At 43.0% G+C, this 26954-nt stretch overlaps 2 protein-coding genes across 6 annotated transcripts in view; one reads left to right on the forward strand and one right to left on the reverse strand.

The window, feature by feature from the left end:
• LOC309695514 (uncharacterized protein) overlaps positions 1-26954 on the forward strand; it is a 181050-nt gene that overhangs the window by 44238 nt on the left and 109858 nt on the right. The gene's annotated exons all lie outside the window — the stretch shown is intronic.
• LOC309695244 (uncharacterized protein) lies at positions 17875-22753 on the reverse strand. The gene is made up of 3 exons (XM_082515784.1): positions 22557-22753; positions 20882-20973; positions 17875-20483 (listed from the first exon to the last, which is right to left on the reverse strand). The coding sequence occupies exons 2-3, from the start codon at positions 20897-20899 to the stop codon at positions 19491-19493; spliced, it is 1011 nt and encodes a 336-aa protein (XP_082371910.1). The 5' UTR covers positions 20900-20973; positions 22557-22753; the 3' UTR covers positions 17875-19490.

The following is a 26954-nucleotide window of genomic DNA, read 5'->3' on the forward strand; positions in this document are numbered from 1 at the left end:
GTTTATATTTTTGTTCTGTGTAATTTAGCTAATCCTAACATGATGTCATCATTTGGTAGTCACAGATAATCAGGGAGGACCACCCTGTTTCTGCACTAATAAGCATTGTTAGTGAGCAAGGATGTCACACATGCAAGCTAAACCAACAATCCAGAATACTGGGTCATTGAATACTAGGTAACACTGGGTAGAACACTACAACTAGAAAAATGTAAACCATTTGGTGCAGTCCTAGTTATAAGAACACCATCCAGGAAGGTACTGTTTGGATACTACATGTTCAATTCAATTTTATATTTACAGTGCTAGATGACAACGGTAGCCTGAAGGCACGTTCCATTATAAGGTAAAGATACTACAATAATACAGGAAAATCAGAGAAACCCCAACAATCCGATGACCCCCTATGAGCAAGCACTTTGATGACAGTAGCAAGGAAAAACTTAAAAAAAAAAAGAAACCTCCAGCAGAACCAGGCTCAGGGAGGGGTGGGGATCTGGTGTAACCAGGTGGGGGTGAGGAGAGGAAGACAGGAAAAAGACATGCAACATATAAACCGAACCGCGTGTGGTGGTGGTCTGAATGTTCAGCCTGTCTGAGAAATCGTGTCCTTCTTTTAATTCTTAATGTTATTCAATGGAGTTGATGACTGTGGCTTTGAAAGAGGAGGGGAGAGAAACCACTGATATCACATGCACCAGTATGATGACTGAAAGCTGGAAAGCTTTAAAATTACAGGGAAAGTCTGAACTGGGACTGTGTGTGATGCAGAGAGGTGGAGATTGGAGGTCTTGATTGAACTACAAAGCTTGTAATCATGTTTCCTGTTGTTTGAACTGTGTGTGTTTGTATTCAGACTTTAAACCAGAGCCAGACGTCGTCTACTCTTCACTGAAGTAGTCCACCAGTCCACCAGTCCAACCACTGATGTCCATCTGCTGGTCTCTAACTGGTCCCCCCAGCACCTCAGACAAGAGGAAATCCACATGTTGAAAATTTTTTTATATGCTTCATATCATTTTCTAACCAAATTATACTCAAATAATTAAAAAATAAAATAATTTGTCTTAATTGAAATGCAATCGGTCATATACAAATATTAGTTATTTTATGACACCAACGTCTTTGATATCTTTGCATTATTAAAGATGTATATATATTTTTTTGTTGTGACACTTTCGTCGTGTGGTTCAGTGGGTTTCACTGAGATGTCGGATGGAAACTTTAACTTGTTTACTTGTGGCTAACTGATGTACATCTCTCTTCAATGCAGGAAACACACACATTACAGGAAAAAGCAAAGACATCATTCAATACTGTGAACTGCACAGCAGAGCTTCAGTACAGGATGTGTCTGTTTGAGACTGAAAGACTTTATGTCCTTGGACACTCAGAAACCAACCAGCAGCAGGTGACATGGTGTACATTTTCATTTTAATGTGTTTAATTTAGTTTAAATGTGAGAATTGTCCAGTGGTTTCAACAATTTTGCCTTTTTTTTCCTCATTTAAATTGATTATAAAATGGAAAATGGGGTTAGTCTTTGACAGCTGAACTTACTTTTTATTCAATAATCCCAAGCATCATTTTAGTTATCATTAGTCCTTGTGGGAAACCTTCACAATGTCACAAAGAGACTTTTAACATCCAAACTTAGAAAATATTTTTTGGGCTAAACAAATCCTTTAGATCTTGCCCTGAGGTCTTTTCTGAAAACTGTTTGGTCACCACCTACAGACAAATCAGTTCTTCTCATTAGCATTCAATTTTTTTGTGGTCTGAAACTACAAACTTCTGTAACAAACACATACAAGGAACGCCATAACCATTTGGCTAGCATAGCATACAAGAACATCTGTGCTGAATACAGTCCAGAGGTGAAAATGAGACACACCCTCTAGGGTGATTGAAAATGATCAAGCTAAGATCCTGCAGGACTTTCAGACACAGAAAAACATAAAAAAATTTGTGATACAGATGTTTTAATGCTTCAGTTTATAACTTCTGTTATTCTGGTAGGACAGAAGAATTCCCAACTCAGCACTTCCTGCATTTGCCCTAAGCTTCCTATTTGACTGTCCCTAAAGTACCTCACCTAGGATGTGAACTGAAGGATCCTCAAATGGTTCAATCACCTTGAATCTAGTCCCTTTTAGCCCTTTTTAATAGACCAAGCTGAGACTCTTGAGAGAGCCCAGATACAAAGGAAGCCATTTTGACCCTCAGTCATCTTTTTGGTCTCTTCCTACAGAGCTCATGGCCATAGTAAGAATGTTCGCCGATAAACCCAAAGCGTTTTTTTCATCTCTCCATTAAATATAACATAGCACTACATCTGTGTTATAGAGGTGCACCAGTCCTTTATAAGCAAGATCAGAAAAATACTTGAACAAGGTGTTCAAGTATTTTGCAATCTTGGTCACAAAATGCTTAACAAAAGGCTTCACATGAAACCCTTAATTCGAGTCAGGAACTATCTCAACCCAGAGTGTGCACTCTGCTTTATTCCAGTTAGGAATGATAGTATTAAACTGCTGAAGGTCTGAATTCTTATTCCAGCTATTTCATACTTGGGTACAAAGTGCTTGAGTGTGAGGTGGAGGTCTTTATTCTGTAAACCACAATGTCTGCAAAAACTAGAGAGATCCTAAAATCAGTGAACCTAATAATGAATCCAATACACTGTCCTTGTTGGCTATAGAAATTCTGTCTGTAAAAAACGTGAACAAAATTGAAGATCAAAGTGCAGCTCTGGTGGAGTCAAACAAGCATCAGGAAGGAGTCTGAGTTGTTGTGGACTCACTACCCTCACTACAGTAGCACAAGGACCAGTTTTCCTGCAGAAATTTATCAGATTTCCATCCATCCATCTAAATATTTTAACCCAAAAGCACCTGGCAAACGACACCCGGAGTAATGTAACTGAATGTATTCTCCGAGATGAAAACCGCATTTATCCACCTGAATCCAAAGTCTGAGTAATGGACTTCCTGTCCTCTCCAGCATTATGGCATTGATCTTACAAAAACAAGCTGAGGATTTATACTTGTAGGAAAAAGAAATCACTCAGCAAAGCTTAATGTCATTTTTTTTTTTTTTTTACAATGGCTGATCTAACAACTCAAACAAAAAGGAAATACTGTGGATGTTAATTGTTTTGTGAGGATTAGTAAAAATCATCTCAACGTCTGGACAAAAGGATCTGTAATTTAGTTAAAATAATGCACATCTCAAATTGTAGCAAATTAAGCTATTGCTTAATTTTGTCTTCTCTTGAGTCCTGAATGTAAAACCAAAGCAGCAACTTCCTGTTGTTCACTACAGCGTGTTCCATTTTGGCTCATAATACTGTTCATGTTGTCAGAACATGTTTGCTTTGTGCTTTGTGGTGAAGTGCATCAGTTTGCATTAACAGAAGATAAAAGCTCTGTGGTCGACCGCCTTTTTTGCACAAACACCCACGGGTTCCTTCTGGTCAACTGTTTGTTCACAACAGAGGTGGTAAGCACTGTAAAAAATTAACCCTTAAGTGTGCAGTGCTATTACAGTTGCTGCTGTTAAAGTGATTTACGTGTTTGATTCTTCAGACACTGATCCATCTGCAGTGTATTAGGCTGTGAAAAAAAAAGATGCCACTTATGAACAATTAGCCAAAGAGGACCAGAGGTACAGCTGCTCTTTATCTTTAACTCTGAAAAAAGCCAAGCAAGTTGTTTTTCTTCCTGCCAAGTTAAACTACTCCTTTTTAAACACAGTGAACAGTGCTACCCTACCTATTTCCAGTTTGTATTATCCACAAAGCTAAAGACACACTTACCATACTCAAGATCATTCTGTAAATTCAAATTAAACTTACTAAAAAAACTTAATGCAAAGAAAAAAAGATTAAAAAAAGAAAACATATGACACACAATAAACAATTTGATGTGCAGTAACTTCTTGCAATCAATGTGCTGTTAAATGGCTACAGGATCTAGAACTGAAAGAGCAAACATTTACTCTTCCTAGTGGCTGAAAACTGCCTAGTTGTTGCACTTTTTTGACCACATTTCCAAGATGGTGATCACAAAGTTTCAAGCCTATCTGAGTTTTTCATCACTGGCTCTGTGAACCTGCTGAGAACCAAGAATAAAAAAGGATCTTACAGTTTAATTTCTTTGTCCACTACAGAGGACATAAATAAATAAATAATAATAAATTTTTATTTATATAGCACCTTTCAAGACAGAGTCACAAAGTGCACAATATGCACAAAGCGAATTGTCAGGAAAGAGATGGCTGTTTGGAGACACACCTCTTTTATTAATATTTTGAAAAACAAGTTATGGGTACATATTTGCACAACTTTTTAGGTATATGTACAAGTAGCGGTAATTACAAGTACGAAACATGTACTGTGCTTCATAAACGAGTAACAAATGTAGTACATAACAATAACTTACAGCACACCAGAAAAATAGATTCAGACTACCTTTTAGGCTCAGGTGGATGAATGGATGTTTTCACACTTTTCCACGCTGTCAGATTCCACCGGTGGAGTTGAGCATAACTTGCTTTTCACAAGTTTATTGCCGCACACCATCCACGACTCCCGCTGAACACGTAGCGCTACTTTGAAGTTTGTTTTTCGCGCTACTTGTACGGCACTATGTTGCCTGGCGGATGGACATGTGACCAACATACCACTCTTGAACCCCGATACTGTGTGTCTGATCACATGCCCTTCCGCCAGGCAACGTAGTGCCGTACAACAGCGGAACAAACAAAACAAATCGTCTTACGATATGACAAAAATCAGGGACGATCCATAGAAAAGCCACACCTGACTAAAAGCCGCAGGGTTCAAAGCTTGTGGAAAAAGTAGCGGCTTATAGCCCGACAATTACGGTAATTATTAAAAAGACTGGTTGAGAAATCAACACCATTTTGAGTCCCCAACTATAAGCAAGCCCACCACCCCGACCAGACAACAGAGGCTGGGTAATAAAAGTATAGCCATCCGGGCAAAGTTCAATAAGTGACGAGTAGTCTACATCCCGCTGCCAGGTCTCAGTCAGGAATAAAAAATCGAGTTTTTTAGATAATATAAAATCATTCAACAAGAATGATTTATTAAAGAGAGATTGAGCGTTGAAAAGCACCATATTCAGTGAGCTAGAAGCCTCATTATTTGCAGAGGCTCGAGTTAAGGGACGTAAATACACAGGGTTCGAGCCGTCACGCTCATAGAATCCACTCACCGAGGGAAGAAAAAGCCAGCCCGCAGCAGAGTCTGGATAAACCCTCCTGAGGTGGCACAGTCTCAAAGAGCCGGGCCCAGCGTATCCAAACAAGGCCGTGGAAAACAAGTCCCCCTCCATGGAGCTTTTCTGGATACAGGAGACAACGCACGCTCGACGTCACTTACCAGCCAAACCACGCCGCCAGTACATCCTGAGCTTTACCTGAATACCTCCTCTTCTCCCTCTCCTTCTCCGTGGTCTAGAGGGACCACTGAAATCGCCTGACGAGGATCCAGCTAATGGAGGAGGGTGGAAAATGCCAGAGGACGACGAGACATTGTGTGGCATCATAGAGGATCGGATGGATAGCAAAGCCAGGCGATCATACACCAGGGCCACAAATACATCATTAAAACTGAGTGAGAACAGTAGAGCATAAAAAAACAACACAACAGTAGTAGAGCACGACAAACTACAACCGGAAGCGGCAGAGCCAAACACAGGCGCCATCATACCGGAAGCCATCGGTCTGTATATAAACATAATGGATAGGTTGGGTGTCAGGAGGTTAAAAACTAATTTTATTAACCTTTTTTGGTTTTTAACTTTTTAATGTAATTTAATTCTGTAGATGAACTAATTGTTAAAGATTGCTAAGTTCCAGGTTTGAGTATTGTGAATACCATGGTTGATTCAAGACATATTTTGTCAGGGTTCCTGGGTCGGTGACCCAGTGTTTTCAGTTGTGTTCATGTTCAGTTTATTTTGCCACTTCCATGTTCTCACTTCCTGCTTTTCCTGTGTCAGCTCGTCTCGTGTCATTAGCCAGATTATGTTCAGCTGTGGACTCACCGGTCTCTCATTATCATCCTCATCAGTCTATGTATTTAAGCCCTCTTTTCCCTTCGGCCCTTGTCGTGTCATTGATGTTCATGTCGTCTCTCCGTATGTATGTTCAGTTAGTCAGCCAGCCAGCCATTCATCCAGTCTTTCAGCCAGCCAGTCCTTCGTTCCTGCTTTGTTCATTCACCTGCTCCAATAAATCCTCATCATTTCTGCACCGTGAGTCCTGCGTTTGGGTCATCTCTTCCACGCCTCCACACACAACTCCTGTCATATTTAAAGTGTTGGCATCAGTTGAAGATGCTAATATGATTCTAAGTAAATATTTTAGTATATTTTAAGAAAAAAAGTAACTTTAATGCCATTATGTTATTTATATTCCCACAGCTGTGATCCAGTATCTTTGAACTATTATTCAAAGTTTGTTTAATAATGCTGCAAATTTAATTTTTTTTCCTGTGGTTCTGAGGGTTTGACTGAGGTGTCACATGGAAAATTTGACTTGTTTGATAGTGGCTAACTGATACATGTCTGTCTTCAGACATGTATTCATCCTGGCCACTGTTTACATCCCGCCAGATGCGGATGCGCAGGCACTCGCGGAGCAGATACTGCACATGGAGCGGACATTCCCGGACTCTCTCATCATTGCTCTTGGGGACTTTAACAAAGCCAATCTGAGCCATGAGCTTCCCAAATACAAGCAGTATATTAAATGCCCGACCAGAGAGGAGAGGACATTAGACCACTGTTACAGCACGATCAGCGGGGCCTATCGTGCGGTGCCCCGCGCTTCACTCGGACTTTCTGACCACGTCATGATCCACCTAATCCCCGCGTACAGACAGAGGCTGAAGCTCTCCAAACCTGTCGTGAGGACCAAAAAACTGTGGAGCAACGAGGCTGTGGAGGAGCTTCGCACGTGTTTGGAGTCTACGGACTGGGACACAATGAAGGCTGCTTCTAACAGCTTGGATGAGTTTACGGACACTGTCACCTCCTATATCCACTTCTGTGAGGACAGCATTGTGCCATCACGCACCAGGGTGAGTTATAACAATGACAAACCCTGGTTTACTCCTAAACTCAAAAAGCTGTGGCTGGAAAAGAGAAAGGCGTTCAGAAGCGGAGACAGGGACTGCTACAGAGAGGCCAAGTACAGGTTCACTAAAGAAGTGGACATTGCTAAACATCAGCACTCTGAGAAGATGCAGCAGCAGATCTCAGAGAATGACTCGGCCTCTGTGTGGAAAGGTTTTAGGAATATCACCAACTACAAGCCTAAAACCCCCCACTCCACTGATGACTTGCTCTTGGCCAACACCCTTAATGACTTTTACTGCCGTTTTGACGAGCCATCAGGCAGCCTTCACACCTCCAACGGCCCCAACAATAGAGGCACTTTGGACACTCATTCCCCCACCTCTCCCCCCTCCATAGAGCCATCACCACCTTCAAATACTTCACCTACAACACCCCCCTCCTCACCCCACACAAAAGAGGATTTCACATCACCTCCTCCCACCACAACTCTTCATATTCATGAAGCAGGTGTGAGGAAGCAGTTTAAGAGTCTGAATGCTCGAAAAGCTCCCAGCCCAGACGGTGTGTCTCCTGCCACCCTCAGACACTGTGCAAATGAGCTGTGTTCTTTCTCCTCTGCTCTTCTCCCTGTATACCAACTGCTGCACCTCCATCCACCAGTCTGTCAAGCTAATCAAGTTTGCAGATGACACCACCGTTATTGGACTCATCTCGGACGGGGATGAGTCTGCCTACAGGAGGGAGGTTGAACGTCTGGTGTCCTGGTGCAGCCACAACAACCTGGTGCTGAATGCCCAGAAGACAGTGGAGATTATTGTGGACTTCAGGAAACACACAGCTCCACTCTCCTCCATCATCCTGACTGACACCCCCATCACCTCTGTGGACTCATTCCGCTTCCTGAGTACCACCATCACCCAGGACCTGAAGTGGGAGCCCACCATCACCTCCGTCATTAAGAAAGCCCAGCAGAGGATGTACTTCCTGAGGCAGCTGAAGAAATTCAACCTGCCAACACGGACGATGATGCAATTCTACACTGCAATCATCGAGTCCATCCTCACCTCCTCCATCACCGTGTGGTACGCTGGAGCCACTATCAGGGACAAACAGAGACTGCAGCGTGTTGTGTGCTCTGCTGAGAAGGTGATTGGCTGCACACTCCCATCTCTGCAGGACCTGTACACCTCCAGGACACTGGGGCATGCAGCTCGGATCTCAGCTGACCCTTCTCACCCTGGACACAGTCTGTTTGACCTGCTCCCCTCAGGCAGGAGGCTCCGGTCCATTCGCACCAGAACCTCGCGCCATAAGAACAGTTTCTTCCCCTCTGCTGTTGGACACATGAACAATAACCGTATGACTGTTCCCACTACTAACACATGACCCTACGCTGTGTTCACTGCATCATTCCATGTTTGGCACTGATCACCACCTGCACTCATGTATATATCTTTCTACGTAGCACTTTTAATTCTTATTCTTATTTTTATTTTTTCATGTCTATTTAAGCGTAATTTATGACAGTATGTTTGCACTGAAGCACCGCAGCAATTTCCTAATGTTGTAAACCTGCTCAACATTTGGCAATAAAACCCTTTCTGATTTCTGATTTCAGTGCAGGAAACAAACACTACACTGAAACTGCAGACTAACAACAGCAGTAACATCATTAAGTAGCCATAGATGTGTGAGAAAATCTTCAATATAGGAAGTATCTGTTTGAGACTGAAAAGTACACTTTTAGAGACCAGTGAGTAGGACATATGGTGATTTTATTTTCCCTTTAAATTGTTCAATATTTCCAGTAGTTCAAACATGAATCTATTCATTTTCAAATGGTTTAAATTCAGTTTTGGCGGGTTGTCTACTGCTCCTCCTTGAATCGCTACCTTATCGTGGTGGAGGGGTTTGTGTGTCCCAGGGATCCCAGGGGCTATGTTGTCTGGGGGCTTTTGCCCCCTGGTAGGGTCTCCCATGGCAAATTGGTCCTGGGTGAGGGACCAGACAAAGAGCGATTCAGAAGACCCTTATGAAAAGGATATCGAGGGAACAGGCCCGGGGACGGTGCCCGAGAGCGAGCGTCTGGTGGCCGGGCCTTAGTCCATGGGGCCCGGCCGGGCACAGCCTGAAGAGGAGACATGGGCCCATCGTCCCGCAGGCCCACCACCCGCAGGAGGCGCCATAGGGGTCGGGTGCATTGTGTGCCGGGTGGCGGCCAGGAGCGGAGGCCCTGGCGGACTGACCCCCGGCTGCCAAGACTGGCAATAGGGACATGGAATGTTACCTCTCTGGTGTGGAAGGAGCCTGAGTTAGTGCGTGAGGTTGAGAGGTACCGGCTAGATATAGTCGGGCTCACCTCTACGCATGGCTTGGGCTCTGGAACCAGTCTCCTGGAGAGGGGCTGGACTCTGTCTCAGTCTGGAGTTGCCCCTGGTGAGAGGCGGCGGGCTGGGGTGGGTATTCTAATATCCCCTCGGCTTGCTGCCAGTACATCGGGGTTTTTCCCGGTGGACGAGAGGGTTTGTTCCCTGCGCCTTAGGGTCGGGGAACAGGTCCTGACTGTCATCTGCGCTTATGCGCCGAGTGCCAGTTCAGAGTACCCAGCCTTCTTAGACTACCTGGGGGGGGGGGGGGTGCTGGAATGTGCTCCACCTGGAGACTCTGTTGTCCTGCTGGGAGACTTCAATGCTCACGTGGGTAATGACAGCGAGACCTGGAGGGGCGTGATTGGGAGGAACGGCCTCCCTGATCTGAACCTGAGCGGTGCTTTGTTATTGGACTTCTGTGCTAATCACAGTTTGGCCATAACGAACACCCTGTTCGAACATAAGAGTGTCCATAAGTGCATGTGGCACCAGGACGCTCTAGGCCGTAGGTCGATGATCGATTTTGTAATCGTATCACCAGACCTGCGACCATATGTTCTGGACACTCGGGTAAAGAGAGGGGCTGAGCTGTCAACTGATCACCACCTGGTGGTGAGTTGGATCAGGTGGCGGGGGAGGACGCTGGACAGACCTGGTGCACCTAAACGCACAGTGAGGGTGTGTTGGGAACGTCTAGCAGAGGCCCCAGTCCGCGAGATCTTCAACGCACACCTCCAGCAGAGCTTCAACAGCATTCCGAGGGAGACTGGGGACATTGAGTCCGAATGGACCATGTTCAGCGTCTCCAATGCCGAAGCTGCTGCATTGAGCTGCGGCCGCAAGGTGGTTGGTGCCTGCCGTGGTGGTAATCCCCGAACCAAATGGTGGACACCAGAGGTGAAGGGAGCCACCAGGCTGAAGAAGGAGTCCTATCGGGCTTGGTTAGCCTGTGGGACTCCGGAGGCAGCCGACAGGTATCGACAGGCCAAGCGGAGTTCGGAGAGGCCATGGAAAAAGACTTTCGGACTGCCTCGAAGAGATTCTGGCAAACTGTCAGGCGTCTCAGGAGGGGAAAGCGGTGCTCTACCTGCACTGTGTATAGTGCTGGCGGAGCGCTACTGACGTCGACTGAGAAAATTGTCAGGCGGTGGAAGGAATACTTCGAGGACCTCCTTAATCCCACTGACACGTCTTCCGAGGAGGAAGCAGAGTCTAGGGATGAGGGGAATGACCCGCCAATTTCCAGGGACGAGGTCACTGAGGTAGTTAAACAACTCCTTGGTGGCAGAGCCCCTGGTGTTGATGAGGTCCGCCCCGAGTTCCTGAAGGCTCTGGACGTTGTAGGGCTGTCCTGGTTGACACACCTCTGCAATGTTGCGTGGAGATCAGGGGCAGTACCTGTGGACTGGCAGACCGGGGTGGTGGTCCCCATCTTCAAGAAGGGGGACCGGAGGGTGTGTTCCAACTACAGCGGTTTTCGTCCTGGTCGCGGAACACTGGACCAGCTCTTTATCCTCTCGAGGATACTTGAGGGTGCATGGGAATTTGCCCAACCAGTCTACATGTGTTTTGTGGACTTGGAGAAGGCATTCGACCGTGTCCCTCGGGGTGTCCTGTGGGAGGTGTTGCGGGAGTATGGGGTGTCTGGCCCATTGCTACGGGCCATTCGATCCCTATACAACCGTTGCAAGAGCTTGGTTCGCATTGCCGGCAATAAGTCGGACTCGTTCCCGGTGGGTGATGGGCTCTGCCAGGGCTGCCCTTTGTCTCCGGTTCTGTTCATAATTTTTTTTGGACAGAATTTCTAGGCGCAGCCAAGTGGCGGAGGGCTTTCACTTTGGTGGCCTCAGAATCTCATGTCTGATTTTTGCGGATGATGTGGTTCTGTTGGCTTCATCGGGTGAGGGCCTCCAGCTCGCAGTGGAACGGTTCGCAGCCGAGTGTGAAGCAGCGGGAATGAGGATCAGCACCTCCAAATCTGAGGCCATGGTTCTCAGCCGGAAATAGGTGGAGTGCCCACTCCGGGTCGGGGATGAGTTCCTGCCCCAAGTGGAGGAGTTCAAGTATCTCGGGGCCTTGTTCGCGAGTGATGGGAGAAGGGAGCCGGAGATCGACAGACGGATTGGGGCTGCAGCTGCAGTAATGCGGACGCTGCACCGGTCCGTCGTGGTGAAGAGGGAGCTGAGTGTAAAAGCAAAGCTCTCAATTTACCAGTCGATCTACGTCCCTACCCTCACCTATGGCCACGAGCTGTGGGTAGTGACCGAAAGAACGAGATCGTGGATACAAGCGGCAGAAATGAGCTTCCTCCGAAGGGTGGCTGGCCTCTCCCTTAGAGATAGGGTGAGAAGTTCGGCCATCCGGGAGGGGCTCAGAGTAGAGCAGCTGCTGCTCCACATCGAAAGGAGGGTGGTCAAATCTCTGCACTCCAGCCCTCTGTGCATAAGAGTGCTGGAACATCATTATTATGTACACATTTTTCCATCTGGTATATGTAAATGTTCTCTTTCTCCCGTAGCCAGACTGACATTGCGATTTCATTTACCTATCGGTGCAATAGCCTGCATCCTGCTCAGATCCATCATAATGCCACAGTACTTTGACTTCCTCTCGCCAGATTGCCATTAATAGACAGAGGATGTATGTATTCATTCCTGAGGTGTAAAAAGTAATCAGGTAGATGCATTAAGGGCAGAAGGGTGATAATCCTCTCCTCTTCGCACTCTCATATTTCGTTGCCTTTCATCACCCTCTTCTCGGTGCATGCCGGGAGCAAAATTTGATTGATAAGGAAAGCATAAACAGCGTGACATGGAGAGAAGCTGAGTTCATAAAGAACATCATCGATTGTTTGTTCACCTATGGCCACGAGCTGTGGGTAGTGACCGAAAGAACGAGATCGCGGATACAAGCGGCAGAAATGAGCTTCCTCCGAAGGGTGGCTGGCCTCTCCCTTAGAGATAGGGTGAGAAGTTCGGCCATCCGGGAGGGGCTCAGAGTAGAGCAGCTGCTGCTCCACATCGAAAGGAGCCAGCTGAGGTGGTTCGGGCATCCTACAAGGATGCCCCCTGGGCGCCTCCTGGGTGAGGTGTTCCAGGCATGTCCCACCGGGAGGAGGCCCCGGGGCAGACCCAGGACACGCTGGAGAGATTATATCTCTCGGCTGGCCTGGGAACGCCTTGGTATTCCCCCGGATAAGCTGGAGGAGGTGGCTGGGGAGAGGGAGGTCTGGGCCTCTTTGCTTAGGCTGCTGCCCCCGCGACCCGGCCTCGGATAAAGCGGATGAAGATGGATGGGGTTGTCTACTGGTCAGACAAAAGCATATTTCAACGTATTAGCTTGGACACCAGACAAAGTTTTGCAAGTTTTTGTATTGGCTGTTTTACAAAACCTTGTGCACAACCAGTGTTGGGGAGTAACGGAATACATGTACCGCCGTTACATATTTAAAATACAAAATATGAGTAACTGTATTCCGTTACAGTTACCGTTTAAAAAGGTGGTATTTAGAATACAGTTACTTTGTTGAAATAAATGGATTACACAGCGGTACTTTCCTGTTTCATGTTGTCGCGGGTCAGGACTGTTTGGGTTTTGTTTGACAGCTACGTTCTGTTGTTCCAGGCGGCAGCATTACGGTTGCCATGGTTACAGGGTGACGCTATCTCTCTCTGTGTGTTTCCTGGGTGAGAGAGAGCGCCTTTTTGTTGTTGTTGTGCTAAGCTAATAGGCAGAATGCTACAGGTATAGCTCTAAAGAATGTAGCATCATCCGTACTGCAGGGAGAATGGACTGCCATACACGTTGTGTGTCTGTGAGCGAGGGAGGGAGAAAAAGGAAAAGTACGAATGGTCATCGAGCAAAAACGGGAGCTGGAAGCATGTAAATATAATACAGGGAGTGCAGAATTATTAGGCAAGTTGTATTTTTGAGGAATAATTTTATTATTGAACAACAACCATGTTCTCAATGAACCCAAAAAACTCATTAATACCAAAGCTGAATGTTTTTGAAAGTAGTTTTTAGCTTGTTTTTAGTTTGAGCTATTTTAGGGGGATATCTGTGTGTGCAGGTGACTATTACTGTGCATAATTATTAGGCAACTTAACAAAAAACAAATATATACCCATTTCAATTATTTATTTTTACCAGTGAAACCAATATAACATCTCCACATTCACAAATATACATTTCTGACATTCAAAAACAAAACAGCGACCAATATAGCCACCTGTCTTTGCAAGGACACTCAAAAGCCTGCCATCCATGGATTCTGTCAGTGTTTTGATCTGTTCACCATCAACATTGCGTGCAGCAGCAACCACAGCCTCCCAGACACTGTTCAGAGAGGTGTACTGTTTTCCCCCCTTGTAAATCTCACATTTGATGATGGACCACAGGTTCTCAATGGGGTTCAGATCAGGTGAACAAGGAGGCCATGTCATTAGTTTTTCTTCTTTTATACCCTTTCTTGCCAGCCACGCTGTGGAGTACTTGGACGCGTGTGATGGAGCATTGTCCTGCATGAAAATCATGTTTTTCTTGAAGGATGCAGACTTCTTCCTGTACCACTGCTTGAAGAAGGTGTCTTCCAGAAACTGGCAGTAGGACTGGGAGTTGAGCTTGACTCCATCCTCAACCCGAAAAGGCCCCACAAGCTCATCTTTGATGATACCAGCCCAAACCAGTACTCCACCTCCACCTTGCTGGCGTCTGAGATAGATAGGGGGATATCTGGAGCTCTCTGCCCTTTACCAATCCAGCCACGGGCCCATCCATCTGGCCCATCAAGACTCACTCTCATTTCATCAGTCCATAAAACCTTAGAAAAACCAGTCTTGAGATATTTCTTGGCCCAGTCTTGACGTTTCAGCTTGTGTGTCTTGTTCAGTGGTGGTCGTCTTTCAGCCTTTCTTACCTTGGCCATGTCTCTGAGTATTGCACACCTTGTGCTTTTGGGCACTCCAGTGATGTTGGAGCTCTGAAATATGGCCAAACTGGTGGCAAGTGGCATCTTGGCAGCTGCACGCTTGACTTTTCTCAGTTCATGGGAAGTTATTTTGCACCTTGGTTTTTCCACACGCTTCTTGCGACCCTGTTGACTATTTTGAATGAAACGCTTGATTGTTCGATGATCACGCTTCAGAAGCTTTGCAATTTTGAGACTGCTGCATCCCTCTGCAAGATATCTCACTATTTTTGACTTTTCTGAGCCTGTCAAGTCCTTCTTTTGACCCATTTTGCCAAAGGAAAGGAAGTTGCCTAATAATTATGCACACCTGATATAGGGTGTTGATGTCATTAGACCACACCCCTTCTCATTACAGAGATGCAGATCACCTAATATGCTTAATTGGTAGTAGGCTTTCGAGCCTATACAGCTTGGAGTAAGACAACATGCACGAAGAGGATGATGTGGAAATACTAATTTGCCTAATAATTCTGCACTTCCTGTAATAACCACTGCAGCCAAGAAGAGTGCCTGACGAGCCCAGTTGTAAGTAAGCTATTAAGACTCGACTGTACGCTGTGTTCGTGTTTTCCTCCGAAACAATAAGTTCCATTGGAGCAGTCTTTCAACGCCTCTCTCTGTCTCTCGCAAGCAAAGTTGACCCACACAACAAAGTAAAGCTATTTTTCGGCTATGAGCCCGACACGGAACCAACGTATTAGTCAGAGGTCTCTTTACTACAGTTCGGAGCCGCGAACCTTCAGTAACAGTAATAAATCACACAGCAATAGTAGATTCACGTAGTTGTAAACAGCATGATAATATAGTAAGTAATCCAAAGTATTCAGAATACGTTACTCTCATTGAGTAACGTAACGGAATACGTTACAGAATACATTTTGGGGCATGTATTCTGTAATCTGAAATGGAATACATTTTAAAAGTAACCTTCCCAACTCTGTGCACAGCAGATAATATTTTATGAGAACACGTATTTAAGTTATTCACATCTATTGAAAAATGTATTGTTGAATGATAATCTGGCTCTGGATTATGGAGTAAATGAATGAAATGGATAGGCTAGATGTGCTTCTCTCCAGCCAGGAGATCTTGCTGTTCTCAGACAATACCAAGGAATCCCTAAATCCGCTGAAACTCATAATCCCTATAGAGTTTCCTGGCGCTCCACCTCTTACTCCTGCTCCTCTGAGGGCACAGAAGAGGTGGAGTAATCAGCTGAGGGCTCTGTAATTTGGACATCAAAGAATTCCCAATTCAGCATTTGCCCTTGGCTTGTGACAAGGCAGGGTCCAACGCCCACTGGGAATGAGTCTGAATTATTGCCAGCAATGCGGACCAACCTCTTGCAACAGTTGTACAAGAACTGAAACCCCATACTCTTTAAACACCTTACACAGAATACTTCAAGGGACATGCTCAAATGCCTCTAAACTCCACAAAAAACATATAGACAGGTTGAGCAAACTCCTGTGCACCTTAAATTTCCTCCTGTATCAACTAAATAGTCTTTCCTTGGGAGGCTGAGGAATGCGATCCCCCTATAACTCGAGCTAGCCGTTAAAGATGCACACTCAGACCAAAGCACAAACATTTGTTAAAATTATTTTTATATTTTTATATATTGTATATTGTTTATTTAGACTCAAAGAACTCAAAAAAATCACATACTTGAAATACCAGTTAAAATTGTATTTTTTTTCTTGTTTTGTTCTGCCAGGATTGCAACTGTCATATAAATATGTTATGTTTTATAACAGCAGTAGTTTTAATGCTATTTGTATTTTATGCATGCTTATTGATTCGTGTTCAGCTGTGATCTGGTTTCTTTGCATTATTAATAAAACCTTTGGTCTCACCTTTTTTGCTGTGTGGTGATGTTTGTTTCACTAATGTGACAGATGGAAAATTTCATTTGTTTGGTTGTGGCTAAATGATAATTAGAAAAAATATATATCTTCAGTGCAGAAAGCCAACTTTAGACTGCAACTGCAGACTAAAACCAGTAAAAACATTGTTCAGTCTCTGAAAGATGTACAGGAAAGCTTCAGTACTTCAGACTGAAACACTTGTACTAATACTAGTATCTGAGGAAATATTTTTTGACACTTGATCTTTTTAATTCATTGGTCTAAAGCATCACATTTTTACACTGTTATTTACACTGTCACATTTCACTGTTATTGCTCTGGGAAAATTTCAGTGTCACAAACAGAACTTTAACATGACAACAAGAACTGAAAGGTTTTGGTGTCTGAAACTAGAAACTCATGAACATGTGATATGACTCAGACTGGACTTCTTTTTGCATCATACCTCATGAAACAGCACAGAGCCTCTCCTAATAAACCACCCAGAAGCTTGAAATGATCATGACTCATGTTTCAAGTCTTCCATCTACTGGTTTTACTGGGTATTATACCAGAGCCGGATAACCTCTTAATATCCACCAGTTGACTAATGAAGCAATTTTATTTTGTTATCTTGGATTTTAGACCCACCTAATCAAACTTTAATCAGCATGGATTTTATATGCAAAAGATATGCATTGCGCCCATATGCAAATTTTAGAGAGAATTAATTTGAAATGTGATGTCTTCAAACTTTGTTTTCCCATGATAACTTTTTATATGTACAGTGTGTATATGCCCTACACGGCAAGTTCGAAAACCAGATAATTTTGAATTTTGTGTCATTTTTTGCAACACTCTCAGTGTGTAACAGCCTTGATATTGGTAATTACCATAAACACCCACGTGAAGCTGGTTATCTACTTTATATGTTAACTGAGGGTTTCCATGCACTATCACATGAAAGAGGTGGAGTTGGCAACATCTGACTAATAACAAAGGGACATTTCAGGGGTCATGTGACTCTTCTTCTTCATGAAATGATCCCCATGACACTTACACCAGAGATGTTATCAAACAACGATTAAAAATACATAAAGAACACAGAAAATATAACAGTGAAATGCAATGATGTTGACTTTATCTGACACAATATACAGACCAAAATCACCTCAATGAAAAAAAAGAAACATAATTACTCTCGTCTATTCTGGTTATGGTCATGTGATTTATGAGAAGTGCTTACAGGTGTATCCTCTCATGGTCTTGTGGGTGGTTCTGCTGCTTCTTTGTCCCTCACTGTAAACAGATGTACTGAGAGACTCCTGCACTGATGTTTCAAAGGAAAGTCCAAACAGCCTCACTGGTTCTCCATAAAGAACAAAGATTTGCTCTCTGTGGCTACAACAAAACTTAAAGACAATCAAAGGTGGACAAAGTTTTCCAGAACAGCTGTGGTTTTATGGAGGCTACAGCTAAATGCTGCCTTCTCCATAGTACTATATACTGTTACGAGTTCAAAATTGGGGATGGAGACAAGAGAAAAAAACCACAATAACAACACTGGTCCGGCCGGGTTAAGTCAAACGATCATTTTAATGATCACACACGTGGGAGATGGACACTGTATGCAGACAGCCTCAGATCTCAAAATGGTGGAGCATTGATCACACTCTTATAGCCTCTGGTGCCCCCACCTTATCATAAAAGCCTAAACATTCACATGCTTTTCTCTCACACGGCGCCTAAGCTACGACCTTGGCTCCCCGTTTATCTGCTCCTGCTGAGATGGGGCAGAAAACTCCAGCATGTTCCGTTCTCTTCTAATCAGACAAATAAGGCAATGACTTTTTGCAAACAGCATTTCTTATGACATCATAAAACAATATCATTCATCCACAATAAATCAGCAGTCTAATGTAATGCAAATCAGTTTAACTACTGCAATAGTTATCAGCTTCTTCTAATTCAGGATAATAATGCACACTAAAACTACCTAATAATTCACAATCTTTAATTAGGGGTATAACATGGCATAAAATAATATTATAATCTAACAATACATTTTTATAGAGTTTTCATATTGATTCAATTCTTTCATGTTTGAAGATGACACAAGGTTGGGTATGAACCATCACATGCACATGCGTGGCTGTTGGCAATTACTGGATAACTGATTACTGTATTTGTACAGTAAGTTTGTTTCTAATATACCAGATATGGAGCCAGAATATGTCGATTAAGGGGATATGCAGGACAGGCAGATGAAGGACGGAGATGTAAGTTTGATTCTAAAAAGTGTGACAACTGCTATTAATAGAACATACCAGTGTCACGTCTTCATGACAAGAACAAATCCCTGGAAAAATGAGCCAATTAGAATCTTCAGCCGGAGAGCTGTTCCTCCAGGTGTGTGAGTAGAGTTCAGTGCGCCAGTGATCAGATAGGAGCTGCTTTCAGCCATTTGGCGATAACATTGTTACTTCTGACAGGATACTACCACCTGCTCCAATAACTCTAAATATGAGGTAATTAAAACATAAGAAAATAGCAATATGTGTGCAATATTTCTGGAAATAACCAGAAGACATCGAACAGGAAACATACTTACAGACTGTCCAAACTTAACACCATAAAGAGGATGCATATGGATTCCACCATTCCTTTCTGTACCACTGTGCCTCCAGATAAAATGGAGTTTCTATCCTCGTTGAAGACATTTTAAGACCTCCTCTACCACTAGGGGTCAGTATAACAAGATTTTATTTACTGGAGCCAGAACGGGGTTAGTGTGTCTCTCTGTGCTATCTGTCAGTGACTCCATGAATTGCTGTGCTTTACATTTTCAGTGTTGTGGTGGAATATTTTGACAATTCGGAAAAAAAATATTCTACATAAGTTCAGTGTATGCAGCTGAATGATTGAGTCATTGAGTGTTTGTTTAATCTTCAGGTTCTGTTTCCTAAGATCATTCTTGTTCTGTGAGGTTTAAACCACACACACTGATGCTCATGTAGATATCAGATCAGCCATTTATTGATTCAAATGACAACACAAATATGTGATGATCTGAGTGTACATGTTGCTCTGTAGATTACAGAGCAGAGATGGCCAACGTGTTACTTGTAACAATCAGGTTAAGATTACAAGATAAAAAAATCAATACTTCCTCACAGTAACTGCACTTGTAGAGTTACTTTCTGGTGTGGATCTTTTGGTGTTTTTTCAGGTAATGTGGAGATTTAAAAGTCTTCTCACACAGGTCACATTTATAAGGTCTCTCCTCAGTGTGGGTAAACATGTGTTTTTGTAGTTGTGCATCTGTTGTAAACAGTTTCCCACACTGATCACAGTAGGAAAGATCATTTCCAGTGTGAATGCGTAGGTGTCTATTTCGGTACTTTTTTTCACTGAAAGTTTTTCCACAAAAGTCGCAGCTATACGCCTTAATTCCAGAGTGGGTGACTAGATGCCTGTGTAAGTTTCGACTTTCAACAAAAGCTTTACCACACAAGTCACAGCTGTAAGGTTTAACTCCACTGTGGATGAGTTGGTGTTTTTTTAAGTCTCCAGCCCAGGCAAAAGACTTTCCACACAACTCACAGCTGTAAGGTTTAAATCCACTGTGGATGACTTGGTGTTTTTTTAAGTCTCCAGCCCAGGCAAAAGACTTTCCACACAACTCACAGCTGTAAGGTTTAAATCCACTGTGGATGACTTGGTGTTTTTTTAAGTCTCCAGCCCAGGCAAAAGACTTTCCACACAACTCACAGCTGTAAGGTTTAAATCCACTGTGGATGCGTTGGTGTGTTTTTAAGTTTTCAGCCCGGGCAAAAGACTTTCCACACAAGTCACAGCTGTAAGGTTTAAATCCACTGTGGATGATTCTGTGTTTTTTTAAGTTTTCAGCCCGGGCAAAAGACTTTCCACACAAGTCACAGCTGTAAGATTTAACTCCACTGTGGACGACTTGGTGTGTTTTTAAACTTCCAGCCTGGGTAAAAGACTTTCCACACAACTCACAGCTGTATGCTTTAACTCCACTGTGGATGAGTTGGTGAGTTTTTAAACTTCCAGCCTGGGTAAAAGACTTTCCACACTCATCACAGCTGTAGGATTTCTCTCCCTTTCTTCTTTGACGTTTGTCGGCCTCCTGAGAGCGCTGACTTCTTGCTCCATGTTGGTCCTGCAGTGACAGAGATACAAACAGAGGCAGTGAGTGAAATGCAGTCCTGGAACAAACTGAAACTCCCTCCATTGGTGGAATCAAACATGTCAACAAACACGTTGTTGGTGTGTTACCACCACCTTCTGGTGATGGTGTCACATTACAATAATGTGACACAATGAGAGGTATAATTAAAATGACATTAGGAAATATTGATCAGCAGAGAAAATCTTTTATTTCATAAAAAATTCAAAGTTCAACTGATGATATTGTTGTTTCAATGTGTGTAGATAAAATATGATCTTTGTATTTTCTTGTGACTTCTGTGGTTTCTGATTTTGAATGTAGATTCTGTATATATGGAGGAGCCCAGGATGGAAGCTGCTCTTAACAGAAAACTCTAATACTTTTCTCACCTTTTGTGTTGAAGACATTGTTTCCACTGTAGTGGCTGAGCTGAGTCCAAATGGCTGAAATTGTTCCTCTGCTGCACCACCAGACTCGTCTCCTGTTACTCAGCAAAAAAGAAGTACACACACACACACACACGTATATACATATATTAGGGGTGCACCGATACAGAAAATTCATAGTTCGGTTTGATACTTTGGTGTCACGGTTCGATATTTTTTCGATACAAAAAAATGTTCATGCTTTTTTTAATTTGTCATTTATTAAAATTATAAATATATATTTTAACTCAAAAGTACAGTTTTTAAATTTAATGTTGCTGAAACAATAAAGTAATAAAAAATAAATCTGATCGAGAAATCACTCATCTTTGGAAAAGAGAGTTTATTACAGAGAAATGTCTCTTTCCAAAATAAAAGCTATACTATCCGCTTCTTCAGGGCTATATTCTCATCAGCATATTAAACATGTCAGGTCCCCATAAGGAGAATCATGTGCTAACGGCTGTCTAAATGACTCGGGTAAAGTTAGTAGCATGCGTGCTTGTTGTTTTTGTCTGCTTCCACTTGTCTTTGCACTAGGATGATGTCGGTGTAAATGTGCAGTCATATTCGTTGTGTTCCCACTAGTGCTGTCAGCGTTAATCTGAAATGACGTTAACGCCACAACACGGCAAATCTCCGTTAACGAGCTACCGCGGATCGCCCCGTGCTTGGGGTTGGATGCCGTCAACACGTTAACGAGCAAACTGCGCTAACGCAGTAGTTTCCACCCATGTAATTGAGCATTGCGTGGCACATCCGACATACTGTTTTACTTTTGTCCATGACGCGCTTACCTTCAGAGTCATATGTCACATGAAGACCAAAATAGTTCCAAAGGCCAGATCTGAATGAGGGTGGGGGAGGTTCAATTTAATTTAAATTTAATTAAGGTAAATACAACCATGTCACTGTTATAAGAAAAGACACACAGCTTAACATCTTATAGTTCTAAAATCGCTCTGTTGTTAATTCGTTTGCTAGATTAGCCGCTAGCATACGCACTGTGTTGGAGGCTTGTTGCTAGCTAGTTAGCGATGCTACACACCTGTTACTCTAATAGTCTGTGTTATTGAAGGATCAGCACTCCTTATGTTTTTTTATCCATTTTTAGACAGCGATGAGATCAGCTGCACACTCCAGAGAGGCCCAGAGTTACTGTTAATATCAAAAATATAATGCTGTCCTTTGAGATTTTAACATTTAAGACTGAGTGTAATGGATCTAAAACTGTTTAAATCTCTAGTCTACAGCCTGGTAACATGAAACTTTAAAAACAGAAGCAGAAGGTTTCAGTAGTGTAGTCTAATGTGTTCTTTTCATTTAATAATAATCCGTATTATGTATAACAGCTACTCTCACCCTGGGGTTGCGCTCCCCCAGGCTTGTACCTGTGGCTTCAGGTCCTGGGGTGGGGGTTGGTTGTTCTCCTGCCCTGCACCCCATCCTTTTGTTCATATTCCAAGACTATTTTTCTTTATGTATTCTTTCCCCCCAGCAACCGCCATATTATGATGTCGCAAGCAATCACAAACTCTACAGTCTGTCTAACTCCAATGTCTACCAAGCAATCTATTATTCTCAACAGAGCTAAACTCAACATAAACTGAACCCACATTAAAGTTAGCTCGATGCTTACCTTTAGACGAGCCCACAAACCGAGAGAAACTCCGTGATGAAGCTGGAACTCTTTCCAAACACAGGAAACAGATCAGGGAGCAGAGACCCACGTGGTTCACGCTGATCTCAGCTAGGATCCAGGAGACAAGGGTGTGCAGATCGATGCAGATATCGATCCAAACGTTGGTAGTGGTATATGTTCCAGTAAGTTTACTACTTTACTCCCGTTTCATGAAAAAGCAGCTCTCTCTGCTCGACTCCTCTGCTGCACACACACTTTGCTCCGCCCCCTTTATCTGGCTCCGCTGTGATTTGTTGCTGTGCGGTCACGTGACTCAGCTGCACAATGCAACCCCGTGGAGTGTTATTTCAAAAGTAGCGCCAATCTCCTTTTCCTAAACTCTTTTCCTTGGCCTCAATGAAAACGTCATCGTGGGGAGGACAACTGCTGAGAAGTCAGGAAAAGAGAGGAGCGGTGCTGAGAATTGGAACAGCCATACACTCGCCTCTCTGTAACAACGTGACACCGGATGTCCGCCTGTTGAAACTACATTGTGCAGAAGATGGACTACAAAAACATACATCTTACTTTGTCACAATGTGTTCTAACCCTGTTGTTTTATGGAGGTTATATAAACAGGAACAGCCTGTTAAAAATATTGCTTCATTATTAAGTTTGAATTTTAAAGAAGAACGAACAGTTAGGGTCAGATTTACTAACATCTGCAGCAGTTCAAACATGTCTTTTGATGTTAAAGAGCTGCGATTTACTGAAGAGACTGTCCTAAAACTCCAGTCAGTCCTCAAGCTGTGTTTTGAGGTGAGCCCCACTTATTTTTCCTCCATAATACAGTTTATATGAAGCTGAAATGAATTACGCTTCTTATTTTTTAATGGTGCACACAGCTAACTCTCTGCTGAATATGTAAAAAATAAAAGTGTTACTGTGTTACATGCCTGACTGTTGCTCATGGTCTGATGGGAAATCATGTTTTCTGTTCTTTAGCACATCGAAGAGTCAGCTGTTCACAGCTGCTCTCCAGCTGATTTTTACTGAACTGAAGTGGCTTCTTCATAGAGAGATTAAAGCACACTGTTAGTAGATCATCCTGTAATTGTGACATTGTGGTGGACCAGTGGAGGGCTCCACTCACACCCAGTTCTCAGGAAGTATTGTTGCTGTGTTTTGGAGGGAAAGTGTTCAGTTCTGTGGTGATGAGTAATAAACGAGCAGTGTTTATCGAGAGCTCTCGTGTCGTCTGTGTTTACCTCCACATTGGTGACCCCTGACTCGAACATGCTGCAGTCCGATGGTGGCGCTGACTCCGCTCTGGATGCATCAGCAGCCCCATACGGTAAAAAAAATACATTTTTCCTGGCCAAAATATATTTCAAATATATGGTAAATATATTTACCATATATTTGTGATGCTCCAAAAAAATATATTTTTGAAATTGAAAATATATTTCTTTCAAACCAAAATACATTTCAAAACATATTTTAGGGTGAAGAAAATACATTACAGTAGAATGTATATCAAAGTATCCTCTATTTAAAATATATTTAGTGCAATAATGATGATAATGATAACAATACTAAAAGTAACATGTTTTATGCACATCTGCAAAAAACAGTTGGATTCAAACAAAACAGAGTCAAAGGTCTATCACGAATTAGGTTGTTTATTCATTTGCTTGGTCTTGCAGTCTCGGCTTACTGTTCTGTCTACCAGTAGCTGGTGTTTTGCGCCTCTGGTATTTTTGCCAATTCCTTTCTGTGTCCCGCTCATGTATTGACCCATGTGCCTGTTCATCTTAGCCGATATGATGCCTGACAGGAGCTTCCATGTAGTACTGAGGCAGGTTATTGGTCGGTAGTTGGAGGGGACTGGTCCCTTCTTGGGGTCCTTGGGGATCAGGACCGTCCGACCTTCGGTTAGCCATTCCGGGTGTCTCTCTTTAACTAGCAGCTGGTTCATTTGTGCTGCCAGACGCTCGTGGAGTGCAGTCAGCTTCTTTAGCCAGTAGGCGTGAACCATGTCGGGCCCTGGTGCTGTCCAACTCTTCATACTGGAGACCCTTTCTTGGATATCTGCCACTGTGATGGTTACTGGACCCTGTTCAGGGAGGTCGCTGTGGTCTGCCCTCAGATCCACTAGCCACTGAGCATTGCCGTTATGGGTTGCGTCCTTCTCCCATATGCTCTTCCAGTATTGCTCCGTCTCCAGCCTTGGTGGTGCTGTTCTCTTATTATTATTGTTCCCTTGCCACTGAGAGTACACCTTTGCTGGTTCTGTGGAGAACAGCTGGTTGATTCTTCTGCCTTCTATCTCTCTGGTGTACCTCCTCAAGCGGCTGGCCAAGGCTGTGAGTCTTTGCTTGGCAGTTTCCAAGGCCTCAGGTATGGACAGCTTGCTGTATTTCTGTTTTGGCACGTAATTCTTCCTGTCAGAGTATGCTTCTACTTTATAATAACAACGGTAGCATGGTTTGGCACGTAATTCTTCCCGTCAGAATTATGCTTCTAGCTTATAATAACAACAGTAGCATGGTTTGGCACTTGTTTGTAGAAGCAGTCTGCATGCCAAGGTGCTTAATTTATACAGCTGTCACCACTGAAGTGATTGGAACACCTGACTATATAAACTTTGACAATGAACTCACTCCATTATAGTTACAGTATATGAATATATTTACAGATGCATATATTTGACATTTATAGATCCAATAGAACACAGGGAGAAAGAACTGAAAAAGAAACGTGTACAAATTATGCACATTTGTCGCACAGGTACTTGACCAGGCTGCTCTCATATTGAGCACATCCAAAATGTGCCCATCTGGAACAAAACTCGCACTGCACCTGAAGAGGGAGAGGGGGGGGGGGGGGGGTGTAAGTGTGTTAACCAACATTATGAATTTGATAAGAAAATAATTACTGTAGTGGCTTGCAAAAGTATTCGGCCCCCGTGAACTTTTCCACATTTTGTCAGATTGCATTCACAAACATGAATCAATTTTATTGGAATTCCACGTGAAAGACCAATGTCTCTACCAGTCTCTAGCTGGTAGAGACAGACCCTAAAAGACTGGCAGCTGTAATTGCAGATAAAGGTGGTTCTACAAAGTATTGACTCAGGGGGCTGAATAATTACGCACACCCCACTTTTCAGTTATTCATTTGTAAAAATTGTTTGGAATCATGTATGATTGTTGTTCCACTTCTCACGTGTGCACCACTTTGTATTGGTCTTTCACGTGGAATTCCAATTAAAATTGATTTGTGTTTGTGGCTGTAATGTGACAAAATGTGGAAAAGTTCAAGGGGGCCAAATACTATTGCAAGCCACTGTATATTGCATTTGTGGTTTATTTGTTTTACCATTTCAATCATACTGGACTCAGGATCGGCTTCCAGCATGGAACAAACCACACAGTAGTCATCAGCATTACCTAGAAACACACTGACGTTCAACCTAACAGTTTTAAACAAAACTGAAAGTGCTATTGCAATACAAAAGCACATGACTCAACTTACTTTGATGTTCTAGCAGTTCGCAAGCAATTTCAGTGCGGTGCAGCCCAATGGCTTCTGGAGTGGACAGCACCCTAGTAACCTCTCCACTCAGAAGGTAGTGTTTGGCAAACTGTAAAATATGTTACAGTAATTGCAATTGATTAACTTAATTCTAGTTAAATACATTAAATACAATTGCTTATTAAATACCTTCAACACTAAAACTCCACAACTGCTGGAGTCCATCTGCTTGTTGTGTGGCAGAGTCTCCATTCTCCAATCCACTCGGGACTCTTCCTTTCCTTTCATCTTCAGAAAATTCCTAATAAAAACAAAACAAGTTTTTAAAATGTAGCCAGCATTTTGCTCTAAATAAAAAGAAAAAAAAAACCCCACAAACCAAACAACCTAAAACAGATAATTAATGAATGATGAATACCTCCAGTTACGCATAACTTTCCTTTCATAACAACCTTCATTTCCAAGAGGGTCTAACAGCAGTACAGATTGTGAGGAGATTTTGACAACCTAAAATAAAAATTGTATTTAGTAGAATATGTGTATTATTATGTGTGTGAATGTGTGTGTGTATGGGTGGATGACTGGATATGTAAAGCGCTTTGGGGTCCTTAGGGACTAGTAAAGCGCTATATAAATACAGGCCATTTACCATTTTATTACACTCACTTAAGTAAGCATAATCAATTGTAAGCATTTTCAAAATAAGAATATGCTGCTAAAAAGAACAGTAAAACAAAAAAGAGAAAAAACACATGAGGTGTGAACATGTACCACAAGGATCCAGTGTGCACCAGAGTTCAGTGGGCACAACCAAATGTCCTCAGCCGGAAACAACATCTGTGGAATATTTTTAAGTTTATAAAGGTTTAGATTTATTTA

This window comes from Aulonocara stuartgranti (genome assembly GCF_965226115.1).
Source record: "Aulonocara stuartgranti genome assembly, chromosome: 3".
Classification (NCBI taxonomy): domain Eukaryota; kingdom Metazoa; phylum Chordata; class Actinopteri; order Cichliformes; family Cichlidae; genus Aulonocara; species Aulonocara stuartgranti.